General features: G+C 38.1%; 7 protein-coding genes across 7 annotated transcripts; 5 read left to right on the top strand and 2 right to left on the bottom strand. All coding sequences in view use genetic code 12, as the record gives it.

Annotated features, from left to right (window-relative positions):
- Positions 1-1,860: 1,860 nt before the first annotated feature.
- Positions 1,861-3,984, top strand: PVL30_001959 (uncharacterized protein; the record flags this gene model as incomplete). Its single annotated transcript, XM_001527110.2, has 1 exon — positions 1,861-3,984. One exon carries the CDS (start codon positions 1,861-1,863, stop codon positions 3,982-3,984), a length of 2,124 nt encoding a protein of 707 aa, XP_001527160.2.
- Positions 3,985-4,296: 312 nt separating this feature from the next.
- PVL30_001960 (uncharacterized protein) lies at positions 4,297-5,187 on the top strand (the record flags this gene model as incomplete). The annotated part of the gene is made up of 1 exon (XM_001527111.1): positions 4,297-5,187. The coding sequence occupies one exon, from the start codon at positions 4,297-4,299 to the stop codon at positions 5,185-5,187; it is 891 nt and encodes a 296-aa protein (XP_001527161.2).
- A 906-nt stretch (positions 5,188-6,093) lies between these two features.
- On the top strand, positions 6,094-7,149 carry PVL30_001961 (uncharacterized protein; the record flags this gene model as incomplete). Its single annotated transcript, XM_001527112.1, has 1 exon — positions 6,094-7,149. The coding sequence occupies one exon, from the start codon at positions 6,094-6,096 to the stop codon at positions 7,147-7,149; it is 1,056 nt and encodes a 351-aa protein (XP_001527162.2).
- A 792-nt stretch (positions 7,150-7,941) lies between these two features.
- Positions 7,942-9,393, top strand: PVL30_001962 (uncharacterized protein; the record flags this gene model as incomplete). The annotated part of the gene is made up of 1 exon (XM_001527113.2): positions 7,942-9,393. The coding sequence occupies one exon, from the start codon at positions 7,942-7,944 to the stop codon at positions 9,391-9,393; it is 1,452 nt and encodes a 483-aa protein (XP_001527163.2).
- A 296-nt stretch (positions 9,394-9,689) lies between these two features.
- PVL30_001963 (uncharacterized protein) lies at positions 9,690-10,423 on the bottom strand (the record flags this gene model as incomplete). The annotated part of the gene is made up of 3 exons (XM_061119269.1): positions 9,690-10,062; positions 10,143-10,148; positions 10,416-10,423. The coding sequence occupies 3 exons, from the start codon at positions 10,421-10,423 to the stop codon at positions 9,690-9,692; spliced, it is 387 nt and encodes a 128-aa protein (XP_060975252.1).
- Positions 10,424-10,625: 202 nt separating this feature from the next.
- On the bottom strand, positions 10,626-11,498 carry mrpl7 (54S ribosomal protein L7, mitochondrial; the record flags this gene model as incomplete). The annotated part of the gene is made up of 1 exon (XM_001527114.2): positions 10,626-11,498. One exon carries the CDS (start codon positions 11,496-11,498, stop codon positions 10,626-10,628), a length of 873 nt encoding a protein of 290 aa, XP_001527164.2.
- A 1,347-nt stretch (positions 11,499-12,845) lies between these two features.
- Positions 12,846-14,420, top strand: PVL30_001965 (uncharacterized protein; the record flags this gene model as incomplete). Its single annotated transcript, XM_001527115.1, has 1 exon — positions 12,846-14,420. The coding sequence occupies one exon, from the start codon at positions 12,846-12,848 to the stop codon at positions 14,418-14,420; it is 1,575 nt and encodes a 524-aa protein (XP_001527165.2).
- Between the last annotated feature and the right edge of the window lie 46 nt (positions 14,421-14,466).

Consider the following 14,466-nt stretch of genomic DNA (forward strand, 5'->3'; position numbering starts at 1 on the left):
GTGGGGGGGCTAAGAGGATATGCTTAAAAGGGGCAGAAAAAAAGAAGAGAACAGGAAGAGAAAAGGAAGAGAAAAAGAAAAAAAAAATTTAGAAAGAAGGAAAGAAGGAAAGAAAGAAAGAAAGAAAGACTTTGGGTTTCATTGATCAAAATAAAGAGCCTTAAAATCAAATATTGACCATTGTATACAGCAATAATTGAGAAATGTTCCTCGACATTTTTTCATGAGACAACTTTTTGGAGTTTAAAGATGAGATTTTGCAAAGTTAAGCGGCTATCACGCCCGAGAAGAAAAGGTAAGTGAGAAATCGAATGAGATAGAGAGGGAGAGAGAGAGGCAGAGAGAGAGACAGAGGGAGAGAGAGAGACAGAGGGAGAGAGAGAGACGGAGGGAGAGAGGGAGAAAAGAACTAGGCAAGGAAAACGCATCTCTCACAAACACGTCTCCCTTTAACCGTTGCTATTGACATCAGTAACAACTAATGATATCTACAAGTCTGCAATTCTGAATACTTGTACATCTATTGGCCTATATTTTGTGCTTTTTTTTTTTCCAATTCTTTTATTAGTACACCGCTAGAATATGTATTTATTGTCATTATTCAATCCTATATGTTTAAACTTTAGTCAACAGCTAAATCTAAGAGCATGTGGTATAGGAAAATGAAACCACATTGACATTCCTGCTTCTGCTTCCTTTTTCTGCGAGCCCAACGCTGGGGAGATAATAATCTGTTAAGCCTTTGACAAATGAGGCAGTCTACGATTTACAAGTTTTACAGAAGTGTGTGTCTGTGTGTTTGTTTGTATGTATTGGTAACCTCGACGAATCTATTGTCCACTTTGCAATTAATTCCCAACTTTGGCCCATTTCGACTGTTTGCAAGTGTGGACACTAGTTGGAGATCGTACGTAACATATAAAGTACGGTTCTCTTTTTCTCCTCTTGATCTTGATCTTCAATTGAAGTGGAATGACTTTAAAAGCACTCGAAATTATACGATTTTTCCGCTGTCCCTTGTGTCTCTTGCATATCGTTGAGAGACATTCTTGTATAAAACAATTGACGAGCATGTTCCAAATTTGTCAAACCGTTCTTGATTTCATCGAAGACGCAACACCTTTAAAAGCATACTGGCTCTTCTCTCGGGATTAGAATCATACATTGAGTCATAATGTAAGTTTGTTCTTACTACCTCAAAGTAGATAGAGTGTAGAAACATGGAATTGAAAGCGAAAAAAAAAAAAAAAGAAAAAAGGAAGAAAAGAATAAATAGGAGACGATTTGCGGTATCTGTATGAATATGTACAGAGTTTGCAATTTAACTCCCTTAACGGGTATTCTACAAAGTAACATTGGTGGATAAATCCGCTTCATCGCTTTTCTGTAAATCTTCACCATTTTTATTAGAGTCTCTGTTTCATTTGACAAACTCTACTACATTAAAACCCTCTTCTTTCCCTCAAAACACCATTTTCACACAAACTTGAAAGTCTTTTTGTTGCAATAGTTAGAGGTTTAAGTGCTCTATCCACCAAACTCAATTCCAGCACTGCCTCTTCCTATCTACTTTTCGCGCCATATTACACCACCTCGCTATTTTGTGTTACGAGAAGTGATCTAGTTGGTCCTTTCATCATACGCTTTCTTTGCGTGCTCTTTAAACTTCCTTGTCTCTATCACTTTCTTCGCCATTTTACCTGCCCCCGCTCCTCAATTCCTTCTTCTCCCCCCCCCCCCCCCACTTTTTCCTGACATTCCCCCTCCCCCACTGTCTTCCCAGACATACACATGCCAAAAGAAGAAAAACAAGGGAAAAAAAAATAAAAAAAGAAGAACCAAAATTACACCGGCAAAGAGATGGTTCCTCGCAAGCTTAAACGGGATTCCGCAGTACATCCACCCCTGGAAAAGGCGCTTCCACCAACACCACCAGAGCAATACGCCCAATACATGGAATTGAATGAAGAATTAACAGACTTCGAAGACGACAGCTATATAGAACAGTACAATGAGGTGCGCTTCCAAAAATTTGAAGATTCTCATTTGAGACCAAGTTTTAACATGAAGAAAGAAGGGAAAGGACAAGCACAAGCACAAGCACAACAACAAGCACAAGCACAAGCACAAGCACAACAACAAGGATCGAAGAAAAAAGAATTGAACCAAGAACTGGACAGTTTGAATACGGTTGAAACTGACGAGGTTCAAGGCTTTCCATTAAACAATTACAAGGAACAACCACGGCTCATTCAGAAGGAGGCGACGTCAAGTACACCCATCTCAACGTATCTCACACCCGAACAAGGACTAAATCAGAGAGATTCTACCGGAGGACGACTACCGAGTCCCACAGTCAACGTCTCTAGTGGTAATGGATCCATAAGAACAAAACCGCCACCACCTGACGCTGTCGACGAAGACATTGAAAGCATGAAGGACGATTACAATGACTTGGATATTTCTTCAGGCACAAGCACAGGCAAGAGGCTGAGCACGTTTTCAATGGATCTGGTTACGAGGGGAAAGGGTCCAGATATGTTGAAGAAGATGTCGTTTTCCAGTTTAGGAAGTAAACTTGGGAGCAATATCAAAAGGTTTTCCACGAGTTCTGCTCGCACATTTGAAAGACATGATCAAAAAAGCAATGACCGATTAAGTGTACCAACAATGAATGACAACAAACCTATTTATACAACCGACTTTGCAGAACCCCTGGCGAGACCTTTTTTGTTTTCTTCTTCTTCTCCTCCTCCTTCTTCACATTTTTCTCCTCCTGCTCCTCCTCCTTCGTCTTCCTCAGTTGAACCACAAACTCCATCTCACGAACCTTCACAAATGAGAGAATTAATGCAATACGGAATGAGCCCCTTTTGGAAATACCATATTCTCAAACTTGGTAAAGATTTGTATCTTACCACAAACCCTGGGGCAAAACATTTGTATTGCAGGACAGCCCCTGGCTTCTATGTTGAGGTCAAGGCATTGTCCCACGATACTAAAGTTGACCGGCAAAAGGGGTACACTTTGGTTTTCAAACACGTGGATGCAACAGAGCATAATTCTATGCAGACATTTATGCAAATAACTAAAGCACCCGAAAGAGACGGTGGGTACTTTACAGTACGGCTACCCAAAGATTTGACAAATACTAGTGAGGAAATAAGGACAGAAACGTTGAAAGGATTTGAAAATAAAAGCTCAGAATGGTTCAATGCAGTATGTTTTCCGCAACCAATTCAGCATGATTACTTTCCCTTTGATGAGCTCAAAAAACGAAATGTTAAGTTTATGCAAAACTATGAAGTCAAGGATTTCAAAGGTGTATATTGGAACATTGGATCTATTCCTCGTGTTCGTACGAGTAAACTCAATAGCGTCAAACTGAATTACAAGAAACAGACGAGGCGGTATCAAAAACTACATCAACACCATCAACAATATCAACAACATCAACACCATCGTTATGATCATCAAACTTTCCTCCCTCAAGATCATAACGATGAAATAAACATTGATGAAACACTCAAGTTGACGCACAAGAGGAATATATATTTCCATCAAAATTATATTGGAAGAACTAGTGAGCCACGATACAAGGAGACTGATTTTCGAAAAATTTATGACCATGAACTATATCCCGAATTTCCTCCTGTGCTTTGCATGTTCCGGCCATATGTAAAGCAAGTGGCTTCGCGATTGACTGACTCATTAAAAAATAAGGCAGATACAGGGTCGAGGTACATCCCATCCAGTCAAGCTGACCAGATATTTCCACTTACTACGGACCGCAAGAAAAAATATTATAAAGGAAGCGAGGGATTTAGTGCACAGAATGAAGCCGACGATACTCCTGATGAAAACAAAATGGGCTGGATTACAGTTTATGAGGACTTGAGTGTTTTTGGTGGTTCTTCAAACCAGGGGATGTTTGATTTCGTTGTTGGGTTAACTTTGGCAGTGGGGTTTGATAATAGTTTTTGATTGGTAATTGAAATATAGAAACTGGACACCACGAGTCTCTTCTATTACTCAACATAAACATAAACGTAAATATGCGCTGCTGTTTGCCATGAATTTTCTATTTCACCAGATTTTTTTGTGAGTTTTTTTTTGTAAGTTTTTTTTTTTGGTTGCAAAAACACTATATATTGCATGTTTATGTAACAAATATACAACTACTTTTTTCGATATGACGAATATCTCAATGAATACAGAATTTTAATAAAGAAAAAGTAGAAAATCAAGAATTAATAATGATATGTAATTTCCTCTACTCAGATACTGACACCACTAATGAAACCAACATTAATTGTCTCGCTACTAGTAATACCACTCAATTCCTTGTTTATTTATGCTCTTTCTGACCAATCGCAATCGTGCATCACAGATTTGCAAATACCCTTCACTGGCTACAAAGTGGAGTATCAACTTCATTTAAGAGAATTGTCTGGTAGCTACCACTTACTATACTGCAACGATAATAAACTTATCAATGACATTTGGTTAAACGACAGTATACCTTGGGCAAAACCTATACCTTTCTATACAAAAGACGCGATTGGAAATAGCTTGATTTTGGCGCGGCAAAGGGCTTTTGCATTGAGAACTGTTCCTATATTTTTGCCAAATACATTGGTTGGAGCAATGTACTATGTAGATGCTGCAAAGACTAAGCAAAAGAGTGCGTTATCAAAAGAGTCAATTTTATTGTCACTGTCAAATAACGGGTTCAAGACCATGCCACTATTAGCAGCGAATATTTTGCATAATTGGTGTGAAGTAAATTATCGTTTTCAGTTCATTTATCATATTCCCATCTTGACTACCCCTACCCTTGATTCAAGGAGATATAATCATCGTGCTTTGGACGGAGATGAAAGGAGCGATTGGAATAAATATATCTCGATACTGGAGAGTTATGGTTTAAGTAAAGATCCTCTAGTGTCTGTTAAGTGCGATTTTGACTTGGTGGAGAATACTATGAATTCAATAACTGCTGGTTGCAAAAGCTTTATCGATAAATTTAGATACAAAGAAGTTGTTAGGCGGGATACAAGTCAGCTATGGTGGAAGTTTATTTTAATTTCAAAGACAATAGGGTTGAAGATGTCCAAAAAGATGATTGTAAAGATTGAAAAGTTATTGAGACAAGCCGAAAATGTAGAGTCCAGTGCCGCATACTAAGAAAAAACAACAGGGGGAGAGAGTGTGTGTGTGAAAGAGGGAAAGAGAAATGAGTGGGGGTGTGGAACACTTGTTTGGGCCTGGTCTCTTTTAACTGGTTGGTGCCTTATCTGAAAGCGGCGTTTGTAGAAGATTTGAATTAAATTTTTTATTTTTTTTTTCTTTTCTTGTTCATCTTGTTGGTTTATTTTAACATTGGTTTTAGAGAAACTGTTTTAATTGACCTTCCTCAGCACTTGAATAGTAGTTGAACAATAAGATTTGTATATGTTCTAGGTCGAGACTTTGGTGTAGATGTTGAGGGGTATGAGTTGCCGTTAAGGGGTCTACAGTGATTATGTGCTTTTGTGAAAATAAAAGTAGAATAAAAGTTTTGTAAGGGTTGGCATAATCTATGAAAAATGGCCGCACCAATTTCTTTCTCTCTCTCTCTCTCTATTTTTTTTTTTTTTTTGTCAGTTATCTTTTGTTGTGGCGAGAATCAAGATAAATTTGGTGAAAAAATGGACCTCCCGCCCAACCTTTTTCCCATTTTAGTCCAGACCCCGCTAAGGATATTAGCGCGTCAGAAGGAATCTAAAGATGAAAGAAGGATAGAAAGAGAAAGAGAGAGAGCGAGAGAGAGAGAGAGAGAGAGAGAGCGAGAGAGAGAGAGAGAGAACTTGTGTGTGTGTGTGTTTGTGAATCTAAAAAATTCGCGTTCGAGTTATCTTCAACACATTTAGTTTCTGACTTTAAACTTTAGATTCTATGCCACTTTTTCATTTTCACTTTATTTTTTTCTTAACTCAACTTTGATAGATAGATTATATTAAAGACATCGAGTGCCTACTAAGTTTGATATACTCAGTAAATAGAGATAGAGAGAAACTCTGTGTGTCTGTGTGTCTGTGTCAAGTACAAACAATGGCGAAACCTAAGGTATTAATAATTGGTTCAGGTGGTGTGGGTACTATTAGTGCCTTGTCTTTAACGCACAATGGTGCTTCGGACGTGACATTGGTGGTCCGCTCAGATTACGATTTGATTCAGGAAAAGGGGTTCTCGATAAATTCGTGTACATATGGTGAACTTAAAGGCTGGAGACCACATCATGTTGCACGTTCTGCAAAGGAGGCAAGGGAAGAATTCGGGCCCTTTGATTATATCTTACTCACAACAAAGAATGTCCCTGATGGCCCAATTACATGTGAGGATATTATTGCGCCGGCTATCTCTAACTCCGGTAAAGAAGTGATTATTCTTTTGCAGAATGGTATTTACATTGAAAAGCCAATGTTCAAAAGATTTCCTGGTCATTTGATTCTTAGTGGTGTTTCGCATATCGCAAGCACATCATATCATGGACATATTGACAATAAAGGTATGGATGCGGTGTTTTTAGGGGATTTTCAAAAGCCCAGCATACACCCCGACTCTGCCGAAAAGATCCAAGAGTTTATATCGATATATCATAATCATGGGCTCAACAAGATTCAAGTAGATGAAGATGTGCAAAAGACAAGGTGGGAGAAACTCATGTACAATAGTGTTTTCAACCCCATCACTGCTATTGTTGACTTGGATGTCAATAGCTTGCAGATAAATAATGCCAATGATGAACTCATCAGACCTGCAATGAAGGAAGTGATTGCAATCGCCAAAAGTGTTGGTGTAGAGTGCGATCCTTCAATCATTGAGAAGTTTGTGCATATTGGAGATGGTCTTTTCTATAGTCCGCTGATGTGTGTCGATATGAGGAAGAAGCAGTTGATGGAGCTAGAAGTCATCTTGGGTAACCCCATCAGAGTTGCCAAGGAAAATAATGTTGCCGTGCCAATATTGAATGTGATCTACTCGCTCATGAAGATGGTGCAGTTTAGACTCAAGGAAGAAAGAAAAATGTTTACAATAAACCACGAAGATTTTAAGGGAAACTCGGACGATTATCCAAAAGTTTTTGCAGAAAAATACCAACATTAATCAACAATTGGAGGTACCAGACCAAACCACCTTTGCGTTTTCTTGTCTCTTTTGTTCTATTTTTTTTTTTTACTCTGTTCTTGCTTTTTTTCATTTTGTTTCCCTGTGTCTCTTCCTCTTTCTCTTCTGCCTCTTTTTACCTCGTAATACTTTAAAGATAAATGACAGAAAGTGAACTTTTGCTTGTTTTCTTTTTCCCCAAAGAAAACAAAAATTATCAAATAATGCAATAATCTTTATATAATGAATAGGTACAAGGAAGAATAGGGGGCAGTGTGTGTGGGGGGCAGTGTGTGGGGGCAGTGTGGAGGAAGCCAATACTTAATAACTTTAAATTCCTCTTCTTTCCTTTTGTGTGTGTGCGTGTGCTTCTTTCTACTTTTCTCTCCCTCTCCCTCTCCATCTCCGTCTCTGTCTCTGTCTCTTTTCTTTTGTTATCAGTGCCATGTGACACAATCATTTGAGTGCAACCCTTCTAAATCCTCTCCTTCCAATATCAAAAATTACTTCAAGTTCTAAGCCCACCAGTGCTGTTACTAATCCGATCTTTCTCTATGAAGAAGAAGAAGAAAAAAAAAAAAATCTGTTTCCAAACCACAGTTTTACTTTTGATTAATTATCTCTCCTTTTTTTTTTCTTTTCTTTTTTTTTTTCTTGACCTTTTCCCTTTCGATTTTTCCTTTTTATTTTTCCAATCTCTTGATCTCCTTGAACATACCTTTTTATACCACCCTTCTCATACTTTTTTTTTTCTTTTTTAATCCTTCCGCCTCATTCATTATCTCACTAGTTATGACAAGTGTAAAGGATGATGCTAATCACGATGCTTCTACCGCAAACACACTTTTGAATCATCAACCTTTGGTGCAGGACCCTATGGTGCTTGAAACTTATGATGACGCCACACAAGTTGAGACACCATTGGCTGTGCCAATCACTGGTGACCATTTCGATCGCATCAGAACAAACTCATTGGACTCCTTCGATATCAATGGCGAGGACTGGGAACACCCAGGTCATGTGGGCACTAACACCACATCCGTCTCCTCAAAATTACTGCTATTCATTCTGAAAACCCGACAGTTTTATCATTACGTCATCTTACCCAATGTTGGACTCGCCCTTCTTCTTTTATCGCAGTTTCTCAATAGTATTATGGTGACGACTTGCAAATTACTCGTCACCGATAAAGACTTTAATGTCCCCATCCATCCCTTGCAAATCTTATTTATTCGAATGTTTGTCACCTACATTTGCTGCTTGATATATATGGGTGTCACACGATCCGTTGAGGATGCACCTTTTGGCCCACCCAGAGTTCGTAAACTTTTAGTGATGAGAGGACTCGTTGGTTTTTTTGGTGTTTTTGGAATGTACTTTTCATTGCAATATTTGAGTCTATCAGATGCAGTGGCAATCACTTTTTTAGTGCCAATGTTCACCGCATTTTTGGCCTTTGTCATCTTGAAAGAAAGTTACTCCATTTTGGAAGGAGTCTGCTCCTTCCTCTCGTTAGGAGGTGTCTTGCTTATTGCGAAACCATCCTTCTTGTTTGGCGATGAGCCTGCCAAAGAAAATGATGGTGACGAAACTGTCGAGAGTGCTTCTTCCGGTAAAAGAATCTTGGCCACTGTTGTTGGGCTTATTGGTGTATGTGGTGCCTCGTGCGTCTATATCGTTTTGCGGAAAATTGGAATGCACGCCCATCCATTGCTCTCGGTGAGCTACTTTGCCTTGACTTGTTGTGTAGTGACCTTTGCTTCCATTTTGGTAATACCTTCCCTTTCATTCGTGCTTCCATCAAATGGGTACCAATGGTTCCTATTCAGTGTGATTGGAATATCAGGTTTTTTCATGCAGTTTAGCTTAACTGCAGGCGTGCAACGAGTGAAAGCGTCGCGTGCATCATTAATGGCGTACACCGGAATGGTGTTTGCCATTATATGGGACTTGACCATATGGCATCATCTTCCAGGAATCTTATCCTTCCTTGGTATTGCGTTGATCATTGGTAATGCTGTAATCATTTTGAAATTTAAGCCAGAATACAAAGAGGAAACTAACGCAGATGCAAAAGATTCTGATATGGAGAGAAATGGTGCTTACGATAAGATTGGTAATGACCCAATTGCGATGCAGGATTTCATCATCACTGATGATGACGACGACGAAAATGAAAATGATGATGACGTCTCGGATGAGGATACTACTTCAGCCCGTAATAAAGAGCCAAAAAGACACTAACTTTTTTATAAAAAAAAAAAGAAAGAAAATTAAAGATAAAGAATGAAAAAAGAAACTAAAAATGTAGGTATCCATTCTTTGAATCAACTTCATTTCAATTCCGTTTAGCTCAGTTTTATTCAGTTTTAGCACAACTTAGATGTATAGATTGTTAGAAATTATAGATTGTATTTTGAATAATTGATATCACGACTGTAATTACAATTAAATGGAATAATCAGATATATATATTTAAAGAAATAAAAGGATCTTGGAAGTTACTCATGAGTTACCTACTGCTGATTGCTACAATAATCTTAGGATGGATTATTGTGAGATGAATGTGGGGAATTTTGACTATCTTGCTTTAACTGCAACCAATCCAACTCCTTTGCCGCTCGGTGCAACTGCAACGAACACCCATTAACATGGGTATCCAATTTTTCAACATATTTATCACTCTCGTCTTTCAACTTTACCACATTTGAAATGAGCTTTCTGGAGTTGTTCAAGTTAACTTCAAGATATTCCAACTTGAGGAAATCTTTCGAATTAGGATCTGAGGGGAGTGTCCGCAATTCCCTGACCCACTTCTGCCCATTTTCACTACTCGGTTGCCTATGATGTCCATGTGCACTATTTCCTGATAGTCCTGATTGTGGGTTGGGCAAACTTGCTGAATTTTGGCTACTCATGTATTTACTTTTTCATGGAAAATGGGAATGGGAAATGGGAAATGGGAAATGGTGAACGGTGTAGGTTGTACCTACCTATGGCTGAAAAGAAATTAAAATATACAAAAACAGTAGATAAATAAAATATATAAATAAAATAAAACTGATTGTAAACGATCCTCTTCTCGCGTGCGAAAGTTTACTGCTGCTTGATTTAGTTAGACTAACTACGCCAGTCGGTACAACGTATAGATTTAGGATCTGCTTGCAAATACTTGAAAGGTAGGTTTAGACATGGCCATAAAACAGGTGATCTAGTTTTGATTTCAAAAGAAAAAAAAAACCATACGTATACGCTTATGTATATACGTAATCATGCACTTGGAGAGCAAACTATATTGTCATTTAAGTGTTTGCACTCTTCTGACAGGTAAGAATTCATTCTAAACAGTTGAACGTATTTAAAGAACCAGGAAACCGCAGGTTTGTCAATGAGAAACAAGCAAAAAGGGAGAAGACAAACGGAAATAATCAACAATATAGCTTCTTTTAAAAGTGTATGTATATTTACAATATGGGTTATCTACGACGTTGGTTTCTAAAAACAAATCCGTACGTACTTAACAAGGTCTTTGCCTGTGCATCGGTTGGTGCCGTTGTCTTGAATGTAATGTGTACACCATTTAAGTTTGGGAAAATCTCTTGATAGTGTTCAAACTCGGGGAAAAATTGCATATCCTCTGCATTCAATCCAAAGCTGATATTACCGTTTCTGTCTCCCGAAGTTGGACGAATACCTCTAAGGGCTCTGATTCTTGGCAAGACCAACTCGGTCAAAGTCGTGATAAACTGGTTCATATCTCTATCGAAAAGCTCTACTTTGGCACCACATGGTCTTCCTCTTCTTACTTTCCAGTTCAAGATGTTCAGTTTACCATATACTATTTTGGGCTTGACATTGGTCATCACGGCTAATTGCAATCTATTGGAGATGTTTAGCCAAGGGTGTTCCGCTGTGTGTTTGTTATAAGATTGAACAACAATGCTGGTCAATTTTGGTACGTTTTCATTTGTCACTGGTACAATATCCTTGATTGGTCTTGTGCCTCCAGCAGGTTTTCTTAATCCTCTGTATAATTTATATGGAGAATCAACACCCCATGATCTCAATTTGTTACCCACAAGCCTCTTTGAGTTGTGTCTGTAGAAATGAAGCATGAGATCTGACTCCAAAGTGTTTCTGTAGTGGTCCGCCACACGATCTTGTGCAATCTCTGTCGGCTTGTATTTCACTGAGCGGATATCATCGGTAGGTAATATCAAGTTTTGCAAATCCGGCTTCAATTTTGCTTTTTCAACCTTGACCAAATGGTGAACAGGCAAGACTGTCGAGTAGTTGGTACTTAGAGCCACCCTTGAGCTCGAGAACTGACGTACAAAAGACCTCTGCATGACTTGTTGAAGTTTAATATAGTCTACCAGTATTGGCTTGAGCTCAGACAAATTCTTTCTTTCTCTATTTGTTTCGTCCTCTCTACCACCCTCTCTTTCTCTCTTTCTTCCTTCCTTCTCTTTCTTTTTGTTCTTTTTCTTCCTTTGTTACTTGAGACAAAAGATTTTTGGGAAAATAATTTTTCAACGTGGTAGCGCAACTGGTAGTCCTCATTTCGTGTAAGTTTTTTTTTAAAAAAAATTGTAAACTAATGATATTTTAAACCAAACAGCCAGTGTTCAACCAACAAGCTCACATCTAGGTTTGAAAGAGTATTAGGTTCATGATATATGGACATAGATTTACAAAGAAATTTGAGAAAAAGAAAAGAAACAAAAAAACAGTTTTTTTTTTCCAGTCCAACATTGTTTGAAAGGGGATGGAAAAAATAATAAAATCCTGCAACACTAAGTGAAGAGGTTCGCAAATGGAAATGGAAATGGAATTGGAAATGGAAAAGAAGTAGACGAATGGGAAAAAGTTTGCATTACCTAGGTTCGTAGTAGGTTTTTATATCATAAAGGACCATACAAATACCTAGAAGTAATACCAGTACACTTTGTAAAATTATTCAAATTCAAATGTCAATTTTACACAACAATTTATTTTTTTTATATAACTTGATTGTACGTTTTTCTTTTCCTTCTCCAAAAAAACTCGGGCTCTGGTTTGGTCCTTCACCTTCATTATCATTTCCATCATCATTTGCATCATCATTACACTTCATCAATTCGCAATATTACGGGAAAGAAAGAAAGAAAAAAAACAAAACAAAAGAAAAGAAAAGAAAAGAAAGGAAAAGAAAGGAAAAAACTATACTGGCCTGCGCGTTAAACTTGCCTACCTGTTTGCAACAAAACAACTACAAGTAAATATCTTTTGTCAAATGTAAATCTCTTTTGTAAAATAGCGCAAAGTATTTTTTGTATGAATAAACTTCCGGTCCGTAAGCAAAACTCACGAACCACGACTAATACCTGAGCAGGAGATCTTGAATACAAAAAACTTATATTGTCACACTTAAATTGCAAAAGCTAATCTACTGAACCTAGCAATTTAGAACAAATAAGTTACAAACTAAGTGATAGAGAAATCCAAACCAAAAAAAAAAAAGAAAAGAAAAGACAGAAAAGAAAGAAAAGAAAGAAAAAAAAAACATAAAAAAACAGGGACAGGCAATCTCTTCCCAACTTTCTTAGTCCCCATCCTTCTGCTTCTGTTTCATCGAAAAATCTTTGACTCCATTAATCTTTTGTCAACCACTCGTTTACTTTCCGCGTTTGTTCCACCCAATTCTCAGCTGAAGAATGAAATTTGCGTTGCCGGACGATCTCGGCAACAGTGTTGTGATGGCAGTTGACCAACGGCCATCAATTGAGACGTTTGATTCATCTACAGGTTCATCTTCTAATTTACCTACTGATCTTGCAATCGATAATCGTGCTATTCATGCTCGCGCTGTTCCAATATATCCTATTGTACCTCGCAGTGTTTATAGCTCTCCCGATGATAATATTAAGTCGATGCAAACAGCTATTAATGACTACACAAGCCATTATATAGAGCAAAGAAGAAATGAGTCTATTGAGCGTGATATGTATACCGCTGAACTTATTCAAACTGTAATTAATTTATCGCAAGTAAACATTTCCAAGTTCAATGAGCAGGTGGATAACCGAATAGAGTCACAGAGACGAGAGGTACAAGATATCATAGCTAAAGAAAAAGAAAGAATACGACTTGAGCAAGAAGAGCAAGAGCGGCAGCGTAGATTGAAGGAAGAGGCAAGATTAAAAAAATTAGAGGAGGAACGACGAAAAAAGAAAGAAGAAGAGGAGCGTAAGGAAAAAGAGCGTCAGCGAATTGAGGCAGAAAGAAAACGAAAGGAAGAAGAAAGACAGAGAAAGGAAGAGGAAAAAATAAAGTTGGAAAAGGAGCAACAGAAAGCCCTTGAAGCTGAAGAGTTGAAAAAACAACAAGAAAAAGCAAGGAATTCAAACTTTACGGATTTCAATAGCGTTGAAAAAGAATTTTACAAGTACAAAAACGATATTGAAGACATCAAGAAAAACGTTAAGGAGCAAGTTAATCAGAACAAGGAACTCAAACGCCAAGTTAATACTCATAAGAGAAAGATTAACCCGAAATTCGGCCAACTTTCGAGCTCTTTATCTCACACGGAACAGCTTACTTCTGAAGTATTAGCACTAGTTGATCCAGTTAAGCAATTTGACGATCTTGCATTTAAATGGATCCTTAATTACATTGCAAAGGCAATAGTGCATCAAGCAGAAACCGAAGTTATTGTGCGACCGTTTGCTGCTTTGCCGCTTGCCATTTTGGCCAATAGATTGCTAACGAGATACTCTGAGTTTGAATATTTCCTCTCGGCACGTTTTGTCAAGAAATGTCCCTACATCATAGGTTTCACTGACCCGATGACCACTGTTGAAGGTAGATTGCGTATGAACTGGAAAAGATTCGGAGAGAATGATTGGGAGAGCGAAGTTAAGTATGATGAAAGAGTTGCCGGTATTTGCACCGTGTGGGCGGTTTTGTCTCGGATGCAATCGGAGCATCAAGAGTATGGTATCTTTTCAAATGCGTCGAGCTGGCAGTTTGCCGCTAGGACATTAAACACTAATGTGCTGTTATTAAGAAATACTCATTTCGAGTTGTTGGCTAATTGGTGGGAGGCCGGCGCAGCTCAGTTTCAGCAAGTATTTGGACGGCAAGCAATTAAAGTCATGAAATTAATGGTTATTGAACTTACTAATGCTGTTGCTGATAAAAAATTTCCGTCTGCAGCAAGATTGAGGTTGCTTGGTGAGGAGTGGTTAAATTCTGGTCGCATAAAGTCGTTAAAAGAAATGGAGGCCTAGCACTAGTGAAAATAATGAAATTTATAATGATAAAATTTACAAAGTG

Source organism: Lodderomyces elongisporus, chromosome 2 (genome assembly GCF_030384665.1).
Source record: "Lodderomyces elongisporus chromosome 2, complete sequence".
NCBI classification, from domain to species: Eukaryota; Fungi; Ascomycota; class Pichiomycetes; order Serinales; family Debaryomycetaceae; genus Lodderomyces; species Lodderomyces elongisporus.